At 41.5% G+C, this 20,939-nt stretch overlaps 1 protein-coding gene across 1 annotated transcript in view; it reads left to right on the forward strand.

The window, feature by feature from the left end:
• Positions 1-19,961: 19,961 nt before the first annotated feature.
• Positions 19,962-20,939, forward strand: part of PPARGC1A (PPARG coactivator 1 alpha) — a 63,490-nt gene continuing 62,512 nt past the window's right edge. Inside the window, exon 1 of the mRNA XM_065735722.1 lies at positions 19,962-20,436. Within this exon, the coding sequence (XP_065591794.1) occupies positions 20,389-20,436 (48 nt within the window). The 5' untranslated portion in view covers positions 19,962-20,388. The remainder of the gene's footprint in view (positions 20,437-20,939) is intronic.

Below are 20,939 nucleotides of genomic sequence, written 5' to 3' on the forward strand. Positions count from 1 at the left end.
GTGCAACTGTTGGAAGCATTAATTAACAAAGTATTTTCTCATAATGACTCTTATTTTCCTTCTGAAAATAAGAGTGGGGAAGCTGCTTGAAATAAAAGAACTGCACATATGTCCGAGTAACTGAACAGTTTTAAAGCACTGCCTATGCAGACAGTAGAGGCAAGAGGATGGCAATTACTGAAGGTGTAATACAAGGATAAATTTATAGCGAGTTTATCCCACGTGTGAGTCTCTGACATGATTTCTGTGTTGATGCCAACATGGGTGGTGTTCGTTCCAGCCTGGTTGGAGTCCAGTCTGCGTTGCTGTATGAGACGAGTGTGCTGGGGTCAGGTCAGTCCTCTCTGAATGATAATCCACACCATAAAGCTACTGTAAATGATTCAGCATGGTTTAGTATTATTTTCAGCCAGTGCCCAGGAGAGGCCAGGACTGAGCTAGCATTAAGAATGAATTGTCCATGCTTCCTGCTCTTGTATAACTGAAAGTTGAGGTCACAGAGCAGTACAATAGGAAAATGAATGTTGCCTCCTGAGATGCAGAATGCTTCTCTTCCATATGAAAAGGTTCTGAACCAAGGTGGAGGGATTGGATTAGGGCTGCAAATGTATTTGGTTTTGAGAAAGCACCTTAGGGCTTCCAAGAGAAACTTAAGTTATAGTTCTGCATGTTGCCAGGACTTTTAGGGAAGCTGCTGAATACCAGCAGAGGTAGAGAGGATGGTTGGAAACAGATTACTGCTGCAGTTGGTGAATATTGTGCTCTTTTTTTCACCAGGCTTACTGCTTAGTTCTTCTCTGAACTCTTACGAAGGCTTCTTTGCAACATTATTATTTTTTTTTAAGTTGTTTGAGATCTGACCAAATTGACACTTTCTTCTGTTGTCAAAAGGTTCTGAGTAAGTTGCTGTTGTAGATACCTAGGTAATTTTGAAGTGATTGTAGAAGGCTACAATAACACATATCAGGATGTACAATTCAGGAAGGGACAGGAGAGAAGAGGAAATTCACAAAAAGCAAAAATTCCTAATTTTCTGAACTTTTTAGCAGCTACATTTAGTCTAGGCTGATAGCACTACGATTACTCCATTTCATTGACTAGCAGACTTGAATATTGTGCAGCTTTACTTGCATGCAAATAAAAACATAAAGCAGCACTCTGTGTGCTTCAGACTTGGCTAGTGAGTCCAGCCAAGAACAGATGGAAACTCTGCCAAGCTGTTTTTCATTGAAGAGTTTTCTTGAAGCTTTAAGAGGGGAAGATCAGAGTATTGCAGACAAAACTGCTGATTCCTGCTCAAGGCGCTACTCTCTTCTCTGTGTTTAGGACAGTCATGGAAACGTGGGCTGGGTTTCTGGCAAAGCCAGCCTGTGGCTGAGTGCTGCCCACACACAGGGACCATTTGACGTGGAACTGATAATAAGCAAAATCTGTTGAATTTTGTTGTATTTTTAGGAAATCTGCAACTTTGATGTTCTGCATCATTGCAAGTGGATGATTTCAGTTCCTGAGTGGTAGGAAATTGCAGTTGGAAATTTCAGTGGTATTTCTTTCACTGTCTTGTGGTGAAGGTTACACTATCAGCTGTAATGTCATGGCATTTCTGGACTGACACTTCACTCTTTTTGCCTTGTAGAAATATACTGTGGGTTTTTTTGTTTGTTTGTTTGTTTGTTTTTTGTTTTTCTTCCAATTTGTCATCATTTACATCATCTTTCTGGGAAGGAGTATGCTCCTGTATTTACAAAGCATTCTTGGCTTTAGTATGGTACACACCTGTTATTTCAGGGAAGATTGTGCCTTGAAAGAGTAGAGAAAGCATTTGATTCTGGTTTGAGTCTTTTTTTGCACTCATAAATAAAGAAGTGCCTTGAAAAGCCCATGGAGATGGAGTTCATTATGTTAATGCCATCTCCAAAAAGTGCTCCCAAGCTTAGGGCCTTTGTTGTCAATAAAATGTCAGAGAGTAGCGTGTACAGCGTGTTGCTCAGACTTCAAAATGCCGCAGCTGCATGACTGCTGTGTTTTCTACACAAGACCTGAGAAATACGGAAGGGATTAATACTGAAAGCTAAAGCAAAAAACCTTATACAGAGTTTTCTTCAGCCTGTTTCTAAGTACTGGTTATCATTCTTCATACTTCTAAGACTTCTGTTCACAGCTCATATTCAGTGTTTCCTGGTTTACTGAGGAAAGCTGGTACACTAGTTAACTTTCTCCAGGGGAAAATATCTTCCAAAGGGTTACTGCCAATGTGCAGTCTAATAGTTTCAAAGAAGAACAAAATCTAAAAAAATTGTATCTTTGGTGCTATAACATTGTTATAGCTTTTAATTTATCATGCTTTTGATAATATGGGGCTGGGTGAAATACCAGAAAGTGATTTGCCCTTTTAATACCAGGAAAAGGGATTTTTCTTCAGAGCAGACTTGTTTATAAAATGGTGGCTTTTTGGTTGTAAAGGACCTGATGCTTGTTTAGCACAACTCTGACTGAAAGGATCTCTGCCTGTTGTGAGCATGCCTGGCTCCAGGAAAGCCCAATGCATTACCCTCCCCATTAGAAAGTGAAATACTACCCTGTGTATTGCTAACTATTGGTCTGTGTCTGACTGTGTTATAGACAGAATTTCTACTTGCTTTCAGTAAAAATGTAATACTTTGGAAGAAAGATTGGCCAGATGATACCAGAAGTAAACCTTTTAAGAACAGTGATTTAGTTTAGGACAGAAGTAAGAAGGATGTGGTCATTTCAGGTTATGCAGAGAGCCCTGGCCTAATCCATGAACACAGTGTGATCGTCTTCATACAGTTTTCACACCAACTTCAGGTTTGATAATAGAAAAAAAAAAATCTCAGAAAGAGAGGTAAGGCATTGAAGCAGGATGCCCAGAGAAGCGGTGAAATCACCATCCCTGGAGGTGTTTAAGAAAGGTACAGATATCGTCTTGAGGGCCATGGCTTAGTGGGAATAATGGCGATGGGTCTACAGTTGGTCTAGATGATCTTAGAGGTCTTTTCCAGCTTTTATGATTCCATGCCTTGATGACAGACATATATTAGTGTTGATGTTATATGTATAGTATTATCATAAATGTGATTTATTGTTTTTTTTTTTCCACTGCTGGCAGCTTTGCAGTGGAGCCTTCAGTGTGTAGCTGTTGCATACAGTGCATGTGCTCAGCTCTGCAATTCCATCCACTTCTCCCTGTATTAGCTTCATTAGGTTTAATCCAATATCAGAAAATATTGCATGTTATGTTTTATGTTTCTTTTAGACAGCTTGTGATTGTGTTTTCTTTCCACAAATCACCATGCGCAAAATGTGGAAAGATTGCAGCTGGAAAATTAATTTCATTTGTATTTAGCTAGGTGTGAGTATTAAGAGACAACCAAAATCTGGCATGATAAATCCTCTCCCGCAGAAAAAAATAAAATAAAATAAAAAGTTTGTCTCTGCATTCTGGATTTCTCTCATCTTCCAGGCTCTGTTTTGTTGTTTCACAGAGCATGCTGGTGCTGCCAGGTTCCTTACAGCTGTTCCCATTTTGACTGCTGCTGGTCTATGTGCTGAGTAACTACAATAACACTCTGTTACTCCTTGCCTCCCTCCTTCCTTCCATTCCCTCCCTGTTTCCTTCTTCTCTTTCTCTAAAATGGGTGCAGACAACCTGAAAAATAGTTCCATCAGCAGATAGAAAGGTGGCCAGCTCTACATCTGAAGATTCAGTGGCAAATTCTTTTGCCAAAGTTCATTTTTTACTGTCTGGGGCATTTTTGTGTGCCCCACAAACACGAACACAAACAGAGCTATGCTCTTTCTGGAGGGTTTGTGGATGGTGCAGGTAGCTCTGAAGTAACCTGCATCTTCAGTAAAGTTCTTCTTCACTTTGATCTGTGGTGCTGAGGCTGTTCCCAGGGCTCCATTCCATGTCACGACGTTCTGGGCTATGTTGGGCAGCAGCACGAGGCTATTTGAGAGTGGGTATGGGGAGGAAGAGCTGCTGCTTTTGCACAGAGCCCTTGTGACTCTCCTGACATTTCTACTTGGAAGAATCCCCTTTTTAAGGGTGAGAAATAGTTCGGTTTGTCTGCTTGTCCCTCTGTGATATGTTGTTACCTCGCACTAATGCCAGTCGTATCAGATCGTTCTAATTATAAATGTGACAAATCTGAGAATTTGGATTTTAAAATACAGTTTTATTCATGTGATATGTTGCAACCCCAGAACAGAAAAGTTGCTCCTAGACTTCAGCAGGTTAGAAGGCAGTGCTTTAGCCACAAAAACACCTCGTCCGCACCTGGACTCGAGCCAGGGAGTACATCTGCTGTATATCTCAAAGAGAAAAACGAAGGTATCCTGTGCTGTGAGATTGGTATCAGCAGGATCACCTGTTTCCAACCATGCACATTTGCTCTAAGTCATGAAATTAATTAATGGAGAAATTTTCCTGTAAAATAGAGCAGCAGTTCTGATTTACGTGACTTCTGTGCCATTTGCAACTCTTTTTCCCCCAATGGCTAGAGCTGCATTAACCAGCTTTGTTCCAATGAACATACAGCATGTGTGTCAGGCATCAGATATCTAGGGGACCTGGTCCCTGGGCACTAGTCGGCATTCCTTCCTGTTTATGCCTTCTCACCCACGAGGATGAAGCCCTGCTGCTGAGCCCCCCCAAATCATGGCCATGAATCAGCACTTCTGACAGCCTCGTCCCGCTGCGCTGCTCAGTGCCCGGGCAGCAGCACGTGGCCCTCCAGGCAGAACTTTTCTGGCAGTTTTTGAGCAGGAAAATACTGGATCAAAACGCCTCGCTTGCCTTGGCTTCGTTCAGTAGGAGAGAGGCTTTTGGCTGGCAGCGAGGCAGGGGATATTTGCACCCTTCGTTTCAAGCACTGTGTGGGCATTTGGATAGTTTGTAGTAAGTATAGTAAATATACTAAATCATAAAAGAAGCAGAAGCCAGATGTGCTGCATGTGCATTCACTGATTTTGTCAAATGTTGTGAAACTCTCTGAAATAACTGCAAAAAATAAACAAAAATCTCGCAAACACATGAACTCTCTCCCCTCTCCCGGCTTATTTGCAAATCCTTTAGTAGGTCATGTTACCTGCAAAAGAAAGGAAGAGAAGGGATTTCTTGTGCTTATTTCATTACAGGGAAGATTTGCAAAACCTGAAAGGCCTCTCGCTCCAGGTAACCCCCTGGAAGATGCATAGTTTCCCCCTGTGCCTTAGGAAATCTCCCCCAAATTATTTATATCTTCCCTGGTGTGGCAGTGCAGAGCAATAGACCCCTTATGTGGAGTGAATAATACTTGAAACCACAACTAATCTCATTGAGCTATTTGGTGAATAAGGTGTTATTGAATTAAAGACTCAGAGCATGGCCCACAGGAATGGATAAATCCTGCTCCCACTGGAGTCTGTGGTAAGACTGTTGTTAATAGGGTTGGGAAGGGCAGGATCAGGCTCTGGGTTTTGCTTTGAATGCATTTTTATTAAATAGTAGAAGAAATGAAAATAGTTTGCTTCCAAAAGAAAGAGTTCTCATAATCAAGGCAATAGCAGTACATAACAGGTGCCTGAGATCCTGAACTGTGCTGTTGCTGTTTTACTGTTTAATGTGTTTTCTCCTCTTGTATTCAAATCAGAGCTCAAATCTCTGCTCAAATCTTTCACGTGTTTTTATATATGGTTCTGTTGTTTTCCTTAACTTACATTGATTTAAATAGTTAAATAAGGAGCTAGAACCATCTCGTATTGCTCCTCTTCATCAGATAATTGGCGCTTTGCAGCCCTGATATGCAATATGTTGATTGCTGCCTTTGTTATATTAAGGAGTTTATTTTTACCATACGCCGAACCTACTGTAGGTGAGTCGGCTGTACGCAGTTCATTAGATATCTTGGATGAGGTTTTCAAAGTGATGTCAACCTTGCCTCTACTTGAGAGATGATACAACGTGATACAACGTGTGATGTCTACCATCTTGAGTGAGGTGCTGGAGGCCCCCAGAGTTTAGAACATGAGCTTCTGTTTTAGGCCCCTAAGTTCTGGAGGCCATCTTGAGCAGACTCAGTCCTGTAGGTCAGGTATAGGGCACCCTATGACACACGTGTGTAGATCAGCGGGTCACTGTGCATTGCAAACGGCATCTGTGTGTTCATTCTGTGCTGAGGTGTTTTTGCCTCTGCTGTGCAGCGAATGGTGGTGAAAACTGCATGTAGGTGTTGCCCACGAAGAAGTATATGCACGTAAATGGTGTCTGTATTTTCTGAAGTGATCCATTGTCTTGGGGATTAATGGGAAACTTGATCATCCGGTTATTGTCTGCAACTGCATATCCTGTGAATACGCCAAGTATTCCACGTCCGGCGGTGTGGGTTTGTGTTTTTTAAGGTGATGGTTGTGGAGGGGATTATCTTATTTTTCTGTTTACTTTATTAAACCAATTAGAAATGTTTGAGACTAGGAGGTGTTTTTTCAGGTCTTATGATCCCATTAATTAAACAATGCAGGGATAAGTGACGAAAGAAAACAGGCTACAGAAAAAGCTGTGTAAATAAGATAGAATAACTAACTTTTGGTCTGGTAGCATCTTGCTCAGCAGTCTGATTATTGACTGCCCAGGCAGTTCTACTGATATGACCAACATAAATTCATCTCTGCTGCTCTTTTACTGATGCTAATGCCAAGGAACCAGAGGAGCTCTAGGAAAGGAGAGCTGGATTCAATTCTGGTTCATGAATCATATATTGAATTGTCAGAAAAGGAACAAATTCTGCCCCAATTGCCTCTATAACTATGATAGGTTGCACTCGTGTGTCTCAGGACAGAATATGGTCTGAAATGAAATAGATGAGGTCAAAATCTGTTTTCATTGATCACAGAGAAGGCAGTGAAGCTGTAGAGGCAAATGTGACAGAAAAATATTGCCAGCAAGGCCGTTCCTCTTGCCAGTGATGCATCATGGCAGAAAGAAAGCTGCTTGATTTTCCACTTCCATGATGTGTTCGTAGAGTGGATAAAAAAAATAATCTTTCCATAAGCAAGCGAATTGAACTGAAAGACATAATGATTGACACTGAGTTGCAAACTGCCATTTATATAGAGACTTTTTGCATGGAATAAAAGAAAAACAAACAATTGAGCATTTTGTTTTTGTTGGGAAAAAACATTTTTTGTACTTTTAAAACATATATTTAGGGTCTCACAAAAGGGAGAGAAGGCATGTGATTCTATGAATAATGTTCTTTTATTCCATCGTATATCCTGCAGTCCATTCCATAAAGATGACAATAATAAAAAAGCAAGGGACTCAATATGAGAAACAACTTTCTGTTAGGGAGGATGGCTTTACAGAATAGATACTGAAGCAGCAAAGAACTGAGAGTAGTTTCTGAGAAGTGTTGACCTCCTTTCGTGCCACTTACTGTGAATTAAAGCTGTGAGTGAGAACTAGTTTGGGCATGTGGTACAGCACTTACAGCAACTGCTGCCAAGGAACAAGATTTGTGTTTCTAAGGAAATGCAACAAAAGAAAATGGTTTAAGAGGCAGTGGCTGTCACTGTGTTAAAAAAGAAGAAAAAAAAGCATCTGTGTACAGATAGGGAAGATAGGGAAGAAAAGCTGAAGTGCAGGTTATTTTATACACAGGTTAGCATATATATGAATTCCAGCAATGTGAAATTCAAAATCAAGCGGCAGTGGGTTGTGGAAGGTGTAATGTATCTCACACTTCCAGAGTTTACAAAGTCAAGCTAGCTAAAATCAGTAGTGACCTGCTCTGCACATGTGATTGACTGCTGTTTTTCATTCTTATGGGCATTATTTGTAACAGTGACCAGCTATAGGAAAGGCATACATTTAAAGCAAGGAAACCTGGGGTTTGTGGCTCCTTGGCACTCCATAACAACAAACTGAAACACAAAACCTTCAGTAGTTTTGAATGAACAGTAGCAAACAGAATAACTCCTACCTGTAGGGATATAAATATCTTAGTGACAACCACTCACTGATTTGTAGCAAAGAAGTTATGAGAATTGTTCATGCGGTGAAGTTTCATTAAGGGATGAAAATTATAGCAAAACATCAAGCAAAAAATATTGCTATATTTACACAGTGTCTTAACTCCTTTTCTCTTTCTTTTTTTTTCCCTCCTCGGTTGGAAAGGGAACCACCTGTCTCCTTTGCTGATGTCAGGCTGCTCCCTCGAGACATAGTGCTATTGGGAAGCACATGATACTGTACATAGTTACACCGAGCCCGTATCTGATTGAGATTGGGCTATGAGACCCGTGAGTTCAGGAGTTTCTTCATCATACTCTCATGCATTAAACATGTGTTTGAACTCTGGCTTGAAAGCCGTGTGATCTTATGATAGACGTATTTATGTAATAGTTAAATGAATGATCATGTGCTATCCAGCTCCTTTTCCATGCAAATGTGGAGGAAATTGAATATTATAATATTTCAGTGAGATGTCCTCAATAACAAATTACTGTTGAAAATAACCAATATTTGTATGTATATCAATTGCCTAGTGGTTATTTTTGTCTGCTATTTGCATGATATGGAAAAGACTTTTTCTAGCAAACGTTTTAAGCTATGTGGTGCTGCTTTCCTTTTGGAGTGATCACAAGGGTGCAGATTTAGGGACGTATTTTCCATCTGTTTTTTGAAGCTGGCAAAGCACATAATTTGGAATAGCAAAGAAGTCTGAGAGTGCCCGGATCTGGACTAGTCTGTGTTTGAGCCATTCTAGGAATTCTTATTCAGTAGCAGCTGTTAAGAAAGGACTGTACGGCACCCTTGGGTGCAATATACAGCCACTGCTCAAGGCTGATGGGAGCCCTCTGTGAATGAATGCCCAGGGGCACAAAAGGGGCCCCAAGAGTGTTACTGCTCTATTACCAAAGGTTCAGTGCTATTTGTTGAAGGTGGGAACTGTGCAAGCACCAAAGTGCTCAGTGACCCTAGTGCTCCTGAGAATCAATGGGACTGCAAGCACTTGGATAAAAAAAGTCAAAGAAAGGTGAACTGCTTTTGAAACTTGCCATGAAACTTTCCTAAATGCTGAGATGGCAGTGGATTCTGAGACTTTGGGTTAGTAATGTGGCCAAGGTCTACATTTTTATTTATTTATTTTTTTTTATTATGATCTGAAGTAAGATGGCCATGCTTTAGCTCTGGAGAGGCTTACGTCTCCTGAGCAGTAAAAATGTAATTCTTGAGTTGTGGTGATACCTTTTCCCTAGAGAGTGGATCTGGGGGTGTGTGGAGGCTGATTGGTTCCAGTGGAAAAAACATATGATGTGTTTGCAGCACTGCTGGGTCACCGTGGGACCTGGCTTATTGCCAATTCACTTCCATCTCAAAGTGGGACAGAAGGAACCATCAGGATCTCCTGCTCCAAGGTCCCCTTCTTCTTGTTTCTTCAGGAACATGAGATATTTAGTGCAGCTCTTGTCTGTACATTACAGATATTTTTAATATGGAGATTGAAGGATAAAGAAGAACTGTCCATCACTATCCTACAAACAGAGAAGTTACAGCTAGGTAGGAATTCTTGGGTCATCTATTTCATCCCCATGCATTAGCATCATTTTTTTATATAGTAAACCATTCAGTGTTGTAATATATGATTGATATTAATTAGGCTTCTGCAAAGTACTGCACTCTTCAACTTGAACTGAACCAGAAATAAATATATTGCCATATATTAACATTTTATTAGTTGAGAAGAAGAATAGGATGAAGGCACCTATGTGAAATCCAAGGTATGAGTTTCAGATTGAATTAATGCCAGCAGTGCCTTGAGATTAATTTGGTTACTATGGGTACAGAATAAGAAATAGTATACCATAATGTAGCTATGTTTACTGATTCATTTCTGGCATTAAATACTAAAACCACATTATATATGCAACAACAGACTTTTCTTCCTTGGAAGAAGAAGGTGGGTACACTTTAGTAATTAAAGTGGATGTTGCCCTCTGAAAAGTGCCAGTACTCTTCCGGAAGAAAAGCTGCTATTCTTTTACAGGATCTGCCCCATCACGAGCAGCAGAGCTGCCATGTACCAGAAGAGAGATAAAAAAAAATGGGGAGGGAAGGAAAAATACTGCCACTCCAGGAAGCTTCCAGTCTTCTACAGCTTCTTGTAACATGATATCATCTGTTTCATATACTGTTGAACTGTATTGGTCAAACATCAGTTTTCCAGTCGTGTGCTACTTTGTATCTCATCAGTATGTAAGAGATGGAGCGAGTTTTGCATCTTAAGATGTTGAAAGCTGGGTAATAATAAAATAATTCAATGGAAATACCATATATTCAGAAAGCAATTATTTTAAAGGGTTTCAGTTTTGACATGGCTAGATTAAGTATGAAGCTTTTTGTTTTTTATACATGCTGTCAAGAACGTTGTTAAATACTGATACCACCTCCTAAGAGAACAACTTTTAAATACCAAAATGAAAAGGATAAGCATTAAATATTTTGGTAGATATATTGTGCCATAATGTCTGCTGCCTTGCTCTTAATACAAAGCACAGTAGGGCTTAATTAAAAAGTGATTGTACGATCTATCACGAACCTGCATTAGGGATATGGATGCCAAGAAAATTAAGTTGAATAGGTGGTGATAATGAAATCGATATTTTATTGAATAGTTTTTATTTCTACGCCTTTTGTTTGCCGTTCTTGCCTCCCCGTCAGCAGGTAAGACATCCAAAATTCTTTGAAAGAACTCATTTAGTCTATTGCTCCTTTGTTTCGTTGTTTGATCAGTGCAAGCTATTTTTTTTCATTTCTTGACAGAGGAAAATGCCTTGATAAACTTTTGACTCTGTTGGAGAGGTGCATGACAGTAAACAAGAGCAAGTCCTTTTGAGCTTGTTCCTGCTGGGAGTAGCTGGCTAACAGCAGGTACAAGGGTGATTTTCTATTTCATGTAAGCAAAAGTCACAGGCACTAAATCCTCCAGGGCAGCCCACAACCTGGTTTAGTACAGATTTCTCCTGTACCAACTCCTGGTGTGGCTTCAGGACCTGATAAGCAGTGTGTTTAGCAGTAGCAAACATGAAAATATATTCACTGAAGCATAGTACCCTGTGAACAATATATACCATAAACGTAAGTGTTTCTATGGCCTGGGCCAGAATCACCCTTGTTACAACTTCATCAACTTAAATGCTATTGATTTTTCAGGTACTACTGACCTGGAGTTGCTGGGACTGTGCTTAGGATGAATTTGACCTATGCTGTTAAGGCCAAGCAGAAACACAATTTAGAAAGTGCATTGCAAAGAAATAGCTACCACATATTCCGCCGGATTGTAACTCTATACCCGTCAGTCAGAGCACTGGCTCTGCTGGAAGGCCTCATCTTTAAATGGCTAGAAGTGTGTCTGTGGGCAATGGAGCAAACAATAAGACAAAAGATCATGCTGTTCCCCGCTGTATTTTAGGAGGAGTATGTTGCAAAATGGACAGGTTGATTTTCTGAGCAGAGCTCCTGGGTCAGCTGTACAGCTTGCTTTTCACATCCTCCCATTAGAGGATCAGCGTTGTCCATGTACGTGGTGAACTCAAGAGAAAGGGGAAAGTTGCTTTTGGTGATCTTGCTGCACATTCTCAACAAGCACCTATCACACACTGCAGCACACTGTGTGGTGCAACCAGCAGCTCCTCTGTGCCTTGGCACAATTGTGCCCCATAGGGCAATGTGCTTGAGGAGAAGACAGGCATAGCACAAGGCTCTGAAAGCCATGAGAGGCACTGAAAGCTTGTGTTCCTGGTATGCAGCAGTATAGATATTTGAAAGGTTAGGTTCTGTCTATTTTTAGGTAGCCTTCACATTGGGACTGATCTAAAAATGAAGGTGATATAAAAATTGCACGTGTCTCTCCTGATTTGTCAGAGATTCTTGACAAAATGCAGAAAAAGACAGTTCTCTGAATTGGAGGAATTTTTTTCTGAAGTAATGCTGTGCTTCTTATTTAGAAGAGGAGCCTTTATGTTCTCGATTAAAATGCCAGTACCGTCTATTTCAGCTCTCAGATCAGCATTTTCAGATTTTAGCAAAGTTAAAGAAATATGACTTTCCCACTTATTGTTTGGGAAGATTTATTCACTTGTGTAAATGAATTTTAAAAAATTGGCAAGGCCTTTTATCTCATATAAAATAAATCTGAAGATAAATGATCTTTTCCACTAACATCACCTATCATTAAAGTGGCTAAATGAAAATCAAAATGTGTTGCTATTTAGCGCCTGCTCTCCTTTTTACGGGAGATGAGATTGAACATGTTTACTGGGCAGGAATTGTCAGCAAGGCTTCGATTTATAGCATTGTCCAGGATACAAATTAACAACATACAAATTAACAACTGCTCCCTCTACTTTAATGTAGTAGTAGCATGGTTTCCCCAAAGTGTCTCTCTGCAGTTTGCTTTGCAAATGCCTATCCTACCTTGAAGAAAAGTGCAAACTGCAAACAATGCGATATTGAACTGCACTGAACTGAAGCACAAACATTTTTCCATGTCTTTGTAAGCAGGACGGCATGTGAGAATGAAACAGCTGGAGGTCTACCTCCTGAAAACCCCTGGGGAGGTGTCACAGTCATTTCTCCATTGTATGTGGTCTTGGTTTAATAAATTGGTAATAATGTGATGTTGAAGTGCTCTTTGGTCTTGGTTTGCTGGATTTTCAGAGTTTTTTTGCTTAGCAACTCTCGACATAAATTAAAATGATCTTCAATTCAGACAGTTTCCTGTTTTTGCTTAGTTCTTTGTTCCTCAGAGAGGACGGGTAAGCTCGTGATGGACAAAAGGGAAAAGGCTCACTCCACTGATGTCTCTGTTTTATTGAGAGTGCTTTTGGTTTTGCTCTAGTGCTTTTGGTTAAATATGTTGTCCTGCCTTGGCTTTCTGCACGTGGAATTCGATAGAGCACAGGCTACAAATAACGTTTAATTGTGTCAGATTGTCAAGGAGTTTTATGATGGTAGAAATTCATCATGGATAAACATGAAAATGGCAGACTTGCCTTAATCTGTTGATTGGCATGAAGTAACAAAAGTAAAGCCATAAGTCTTTTTGGGAAGAGGTATGAATCTTCACTTATACCCATGTATAAAATAGTGATGAGACTAACCAGTGCCCCAGGGCAAACAATGTTCAGCAAATACTAAATTTCTCAGGAGCAAAGACATCCAAAATGGTGATAGCAGATGCCGTTTCAGAGCTTCTTCCCTGTTTCATTCACAGGGAAAATCTGGGGAAGCCTGAGCAGTATCAAAATGAAAAATGGAGGAAATGTGTGGAGAAGGTTCTGCTTTGAACTGTCCAATTTCTGTGGTGAGGTCTGATTCAAAGCCTGCTTAAATCCTTTTGAAAAATTCCCATTCACTTCCAAGGGATTTGGACAAGTGAACAGTTCCACCCACTTCAACCCACCTCTTTTACTGAGTTTTCTTAAACAGGTAACCAGGCAAGTGACTTGGATAGAATAATTAAATTAAAATAATTAAGGTATTAATTCAGACCAAACATTTCCATTGCTAGCATGTCTCCCAGTCTGTCTCTTTATAGTTTTGTTTGGCCCTGAGTCAAAGGTGGAAGAACGGACAAATTTCATGTCAAACGCATCACTGGCAGAGGGTCAACCTGCAAAGGTTTACAACTGCAGTTGGTACAGCTAATAACCCCTGGGCTAAATGCTTATCTACCTTTATTTCAGTTATGTGAATTAAGGATGGAGGCAGCATGACATCTCTTGCCATTTGTGCAACTTCTTTAGATTAATATTGCAGCTCCAAGAAAAATGAATAATTGGACTTCTGAGCACAGAGTGGAACCATGAAACCTATAGGGATTCCTCTAGCACTAGTCACTAGTTTGCATATTGCAAGTTAACTGCAATTCATGAAGAGTTCTGGCTAAAAATAGCTCCTGGGCTGGATGTTGTCTGGCAGGAGCCACTAGTTAAGAGGTCAAGTGAAGCTGATCTTTCAGGAGCGTTGGCTGTTGAAGTGAGGTGACCCCATCTCCTGTTAGCCTGTCCTCAGCTGACTTAGGAGAATGGGGTGCAGAGTCTGCGGGAACTGTTGTGCCCCAGGACTGCCAGAGGGCAGGCAGCATGGCGTGCACCGAGCTGCCAACCTCTGGTACCCACCTACAGCCTTCTCCATAGCAGCTCACCCTCCTTCACAACCACTATAACCAGGAGGAAGGGATACTTGGCTCTTCAGCAGAGATTCTTTTTTTTTTCTTTATTCTTTTCTTTTCTTTTTTTCTTTTCTTTTTAAACAAAAACAGCACTCTAGTTCTTCTGTGCAATATCTTCATTTTATTTTGTTTGCCTAAAAAATTTAGCAGAGTGAATCTCTGTGCTACGAAAATCTGATCAGATGACTGTGGTTCAGAATTATTTCCACATTATACTTTGTTTTAATATGAAAAATGCCAAGAGCTAGGCCCAAGAAAAAAAGGCTGACTCAGTTCCACTGAGCTCTGTCTGAAGAAAGTCTTATTTGAAGATGAGAGATGTGTTGGTAAGGCTGTCTGTCATCTCTAGTTTATTAAAAAAAATTGCTAGGAGGCACTAAAGCTGTCCACTGCCTTTCCCTCTGTTCCTTCACTCAAAGGTGCTTCATTCACATCGACTTTACCATAGCGGTTTTGTGTAAAACAAGATTTGATTTCAGAGTATTTAAAGGTTAGTGTTCTCTCCAGTGCTGTGCTGCTGACTGGCGTGTGCTCCACTGCAGTCACTTTCCCAGCCATTTTAGAGAACAGATCAGAGATGTTAGGAAAGAATGTGAATCTTTTCTTCCCTTTTTTCTTCAAGCATGCCATGAAGTAGAGCTAGCAGGGAGCATGCTCTCCTGCACCATGGCAGCTGGGCATCACAGCTCCTTTGCAGCTGGGACGTCTGATCTGTGGCTAAATGGCCTCATGGCCAAGCCAGCCCTAAACTGAGTTTGACAGCTGGATGATGTCTCTGCAAGTCACTGTAGAGAGCAGTTTAGACTGTATCTTTGGAACAGCATGGGCTCCCAGCACATTGCTCAAAGGGATCTTGTGCACCCTCAGGTATCGAATCCATGGTGATTCTTCCTGGGATTGTTCTACAAATCCCTCTCAGACAAAGTCATTAAAAAATGAAATTGGTTTTAACGATGAACAAGTTGGGAAACAAGAGCTCCAGGGCAATACTTTAGGTGCCTAAGGAAGAATTGCTAGGTGCATGGTAATAGTGGTAAAAAGAAGAATCCAGATGGGGCTTTTCAGGGCCTTATGGAGACTTTACAAAATGACTCTTAGTTCTGCCCTTTGTGGCTGGAGCTGGAGATTTCTATGAGCATCCCAGGTAGGCAGGTAGGGCTTTTGGTCCTTGAAAGCAAGGGAGGAAAAGGGGGAAAAGAGAACTTCATGATTTTTTCCTGTTTCAAGGAAGTCTCAGCAGTGAGGTGAGTAAAGGAGAGGTGATAATGATCTGCAGCAGTCTGAGATTTTGGTGTGGTCCTGCCTGCAGGAGTTGGAGGCTCTGCCAGTGTGCAAGGAGCTGCAGAAAAGGAATGTCTCCTCTGCTTTCCTGGGTGCCTGCCCTCCAATCACACCAAAGCATACCCAGGAAACTGATGTGTTTCAGTGGCTCTGTTTCTCAAACATATAGGAGCAATAAATTAAAATGTAGGTTTTCTTTTACAGATTAGTCTCTCTGGGAAACCATAACACCTGAGTGAAAGATATTGTTCATGCTGCTGTTAACAGACCTGGCAACCTGGGTTTTCCTGCAAATCATAGAAAATGTGGGTTCTGGAGAACATATGCTCTGAATGTTGGGGAAACAAGTGATAAATGTATTTTTTATACAATCAGCTGGAGTGGCTTTGCTTTTCTTGTTTCAATAATGTGGAAGTGAAATACGGTTGCGAAGAGGGAAATGCTCAGAGAGGTATGAGGAGATTTAGAAGGTGTCTTTCAGTCAATACCTTTGCACCTGCTTCAATTAGGCACTCCTGGAAGGTTTTACAACAAGCACTGAGTTACAAAGAGCTGTATGTGCACTGTCCTGGTTAGCGCTGATAATCAACTGATCTGCATGAATAGTGAATATTCACAGTCAGGTCCATTCACGTGGGAACAAGCAAGTAATTTCCATTGGCATTCAGCACTGTTCAGTTGAGCCTCCAGTACGTGGAGGCAGATGGGGCAAAATTCACCCTACTGACAGTAACATTGGTAACACATTACTGTTTGGAGAAAGGTATTTTGGACTCTGTAGTGTACTGCTGCTCCAACAGCAGCTCTTGACCCAGAGCTTGGCTGCAATTCGTTCTTCTCAGGTCTCTGGAGCCCTTCTGAAGGCTGGTGCAGAGCACCGATGTGGTTCCTCTGTAAAAAGAAACCTCAGTTGCTAACTGCCGTAGCAAAGTTGCTTTGTTCTATTGTAAACTTACTGCACCAATGAACTCAGAAGTTCAAGGAGTTTTTATGCTGGTTTATGCTACTGAGTGCGTATTCTGAGTAGGATGGACTGGATAAACAAGGGAAAGAAGCTGAGAAATAAAAAAAAACCAAACCAAAAAAAAAACAAAAAACAAAGCAAAACAAAAAACAAATAGGATAGAAGCGGAACAGAGAGAACAGAGTGGAAAACAAATACAGAAGGACTGTGGAAAAAAATAAGAATAAAGATGCGCAGAAGGAAGATTTCTCATAAAAAATTAATAGGGTACATATACTTTATATAGAACACCATTCACGCTAAGGCTCCTTTGGAGTGCAGTTTGGTCTTTTATATACACTGTTGGCTTATCTTGCGCTGTGAGGACACTTGAGAGTAGAGGGTTGAGTGAAAGGGATTTGACTAGCGGGAGGACTGATTGCAAACCTCTGCTTGCTGAATGCCAACACTGTTTTTTTATTCAAGTTTGACTGTCCTTACTCCACTGGAAAAGGAGGCAGCTTTGCTGAAAATCATCATACACCATGGTCTGGAAAAAAAAGAAGAAACCTGGTCAGCGCAGTGATGGAGGAACTGTTTGGGATTTCAAAATCAGGGGGCTGCAAGCTTCTTTGTGCTATCTGAAGTGCAGGGAATAAAAAAAATAATACATGGCCACAGTGACAAAAAGTAAAGAGGGTGAAAGTGGGTGTAAGAATAGGAGAAAGAGGCCGAATGAGCACTGAATCTGGGGAAAAAAAAGCAAAGGCTTAGAGACTTTGCACCTTGAGTCCTTTTCCTTGTTGTTGCCAGGAGCTATACCTTCCAGTCCTTTTAAAATGTACATCAGGATTTAGGATCTGTGCTCAAATGCAGTTTTCAAGCTTTCCAGGGCTTCTGAAATTTTGTCCCTTGAAGAAGAAGAGGCAAAATTTGGGAATTGCTGAGGCTAGGTATGGAGTAACATGAAAAGAGGGAAATGCGATGGTGGAGGGGCATTTGACAACAGGCATTTTGGGATGGGTTGGGGTTGGGACGGGTTAGGTCCAACGAACCCACAGACTTTCTAACCACGGTTGGGTTTGCTTTGTGTATGTTTGTTATGGGACAAAATCGTGTGTGCATACTCAGATATTGCCCCAGAAAAGACGTTTGTGCAATTCTTTTGTGTTGTCAAAACACTGGGCAAGAGTACTGCTAAAGCTGCTGGGGACTTTTCAGAAGACAAGGTTTCTTTTGAGAAGGGCAGCTTGGATGCTGGCTGCGTTTCACAGGCTTCATTTACATGTGCTGAGGCTTTGCAGCTTCCAAGCTATAAGCCCATTGCAAATGCCCCCCTCTCTTTTCTTCTGTTAGATGCAGTGTGCTCCAAAATAAGTCAGGAACACATTAAAACATGAAAAAAAGGTCCCAGGGAGTAAATTTATAATACGGCTCATGTCGGACGGTTTGGTTAAAAATAAACAAATTCTTCCCAAGCAATGAGAACTTATGCTTAAACCTTGTGATATTCTGTGGTTCGAATCGTGCCTGGCATCCCTTCCAGGGGCACTGGGACTGCCAGCAAAGTTCAGGCCGTGGCTGTAGGACAGCTCTGGAAAACGTGGTGCCCTCCCTGTACCCAGAGAGCTCTCCAGTCTCCAACATGGTGCACTGAGAGCAGCGCGAAGGTTACTGTTTATATTTATCAGTTAACTTGCTAATTTGAAGGGAAAGCAGTGAAGTGGAAATGTAGAAAATAGAAACAACATGAGCAGGTCAAAATATCCAAAACAGCAATATAAAATGTTCCGGTGTAAATACATTTCTATAAAAGGTGTGAATGAAACTTCAAAAAATAAAAAAAAAAAAAGCTGATGGATTCGGCACAGTCAATGAACACAATTATAAATAGGTATTGAAGGAGAATATTCTACCGACCGTGGATCCACAGATAATAATTAATAAGAACTGAGTGCACTTGAGGCAGGCAGGTGCCCGCGTTATTTCACAGCTGGCTGTCCAGAGGGTAGAGGTACTCACCTTTGCCCCAGATCTTAATAATTTTCTGCAGTCTTATCATTAAATCAGCATATAATTGGGAAGGAAATTAGGTTTTTTCGTCGCGAGAGCTAAGCAATACCGTTAATTTAATCATTCGTAGGAAAGGCTTTCCGTTGTTGTTCGGTATTTTGCTGTGGCTTTTTTTAATTAAGTAAAGTAAAAACAATGCCATTTTTGTCATCTGTGCTTGGTGAAAATATGACAGTGTGATGTGATTTGCAACTTAAGCACAAGCAGGGAAAACTGTACGTTTTATCAGAACTGGCAATAATGAATTACAAGGGAACACAAATAAGCCGAGAATATATCTGAGACTTACAACAATTTCTGAAGTTTTTAATATCTGCGGGAAAAAAGGCTTTTTCAAGAACTGTGCTGCTTTTTATTTATTTTTTCTCTCAGCAAAATCACCATAGCCGGCTGTAATAATTGAATTCATTTAGCCTTTAGAATGCTCAAGTTTGCAAATAACAATGTAAATGAATATTTCATGACAAGGAGGATGATCAATTATAGTTTGGTGACTTTGACTGGTAGCCCAGCATGACAGATCCGGCACTTACATTTGTACAAGACTTTTGCACCCAGCTAATTAAAAAAATACAACTTCAGAAAACACGGGGGCAGGTGGGGCCGGTCAGACAAGACCTTGGTGTGGTTTTTTTCCTGTTGTGGGAAACGTGTTGCAGTTACATTTGGTACCTTGGCTTTGTTATGTGTTCAGTGGTAGTGCCACCATAAACCAGTTGCACCTGCAGCAGCCTCTGTTGTCTCAGCGGGTGAGCTGCAAAAGGCTTAAACACAGAACCTCTTCTGTTATGGCATATCTGCATGTCCGGGTATTCACATGACAAGAGCTGGGTTTCGGTTGTTTTGATTTCTTTTCCTTTTTGCAATGAGAAAAGGTTTGGCCCCAGCCAGGTACAGTGCTTGTAGGGAAACACAGGCAGGAACCCGTGCAGTCCTGGGCAGGATGGGGCGGCTGTGTGCAGGAGCAGTGGGCTCCTGCACTGAGACACTCAAACGATTAAAGAGCAGCAGAGGAGAGCTGTGGTGTAGCTGGGTGCGGGTTCGGGCTCCCTCACTGTCGCAGGTGAGATGACTGCAGGAATGGCTTTTATGGATACTTCCTCCACTCCTGGGAAGTAGAATTCTTTTATTTTTTTTTTCCCCCAATGTGTTTGTCGGTAGAAAAACTGACTCTGCTTGCAATTACCCATGAGAAATTAACTTTGTGAGGTGTAAAACCCCCGAGTGAATTAAATGTCAGAGTGCGTTGTAACTTTGGCCGAACTCCGGGGTGGCCTCTCCAGGCTGAGCCGTGCCGCGGCTGCCCAAGGCTGGAGGCTGCTCGGAGCACACGTGCTGCAGCCCGCCTCCTGTCACCTCACTTCTTCTTTCTTTAGCATTAGCGCAGCTCTGTCCGTTGTTTGTTTTAGGAAAAAAAAAAAAAAAAAAAGGAAGAAAGACAGAAAGAAATAAAGAAAAAAAGAAAAAGCAATGAGAAAAGCTAGGCTGCGAGGGATGGGAGCCATTGCGTGGCAGGCAGTGCCTGAACTCGGGGGTGTGGCGTGGCAATGTGATTTTAATCACAGCGTGGTGCTGCTGGAGACTCAAAGGTCTGAGTGGCTTTTAAAAAGATTTACTTCGCTCAGCCTGGGTCTGCCTCTGAGCGACGTCACGGCTGGAGCGGCGGCACAAGAAGGCTGGATGAGTGACAGCCCAGCCTACTTTTTAATAGCTTTGTCATGTGACGGGGACCAGTAGTAAGACAGGTGCCTTCAGTTCACTCTCAGAAAGGGTCTCGTTGCTGCATGCGTGTGTGCTCCCTGCCCGGCTCTGGATTGCGCCTCGCGAGCGGCACCGCTGCGGTTCGGGAGCTGGATGGCGTGGGACATGTGCAACCAGGACTCTGTATGGAGTGACATCGAGGTGAGCGGGGCGCGGGAGAGGGGCTGCGGGCGCACTTTGCAAACAAGTCTGGATCTTATCTGAACTCCACTAAGTTTGCTATTTTAAGGTTACTCCGCGATGCCTTGAGCAAATCAAAGCTTAGCTGCTGTCATCAGTATCTCCTGCAGTTGGAAACTATTTTCATGTGCCTCTGGCTCGCTTTCCCCGTCATATGCAATATTTATGCTCTAAGATATTGATATGAATCAGTGTCTGAAGTCTTTCCAGTGGCATTCAGTGGCCTGGTTGGAAAAATGCCATGTTTATTTAGAATAAGATTAACGTTTCTTTTTCCACAAAAAGAAAAAAAAAAAAAAAAAAAAGATGTTGTAGTTAAAATTAACCAGTGGCTTCCTATTTTCCTTGCTTGTTTCACTCTGCTCTGTTGAAGGTTTCCTCCTTGTTTATCAGCTGCAGGATTCAAACCCCCACACAGGAACGAACACCCCAGTGTTTTGCTATAGATGCTTTTTAAAGGGATT

Source organism: Cyrtonyx montezumae, unplaced genomic scaffold (assembly GCF_038088225.1).
Source record: "Cyrtonyx montezumae isolate F1298 unplaced genomic scaffold, pur_monq_1.0 scaffold_2, whole genome shotgun sequence".
Classification (NCBI taxonomy): Eukaryota; Metazoa; Chordata; class Aves; order Galliformes; family Odontophoridae; genus Cyrtonyx; species Cyrtonyx montezumae.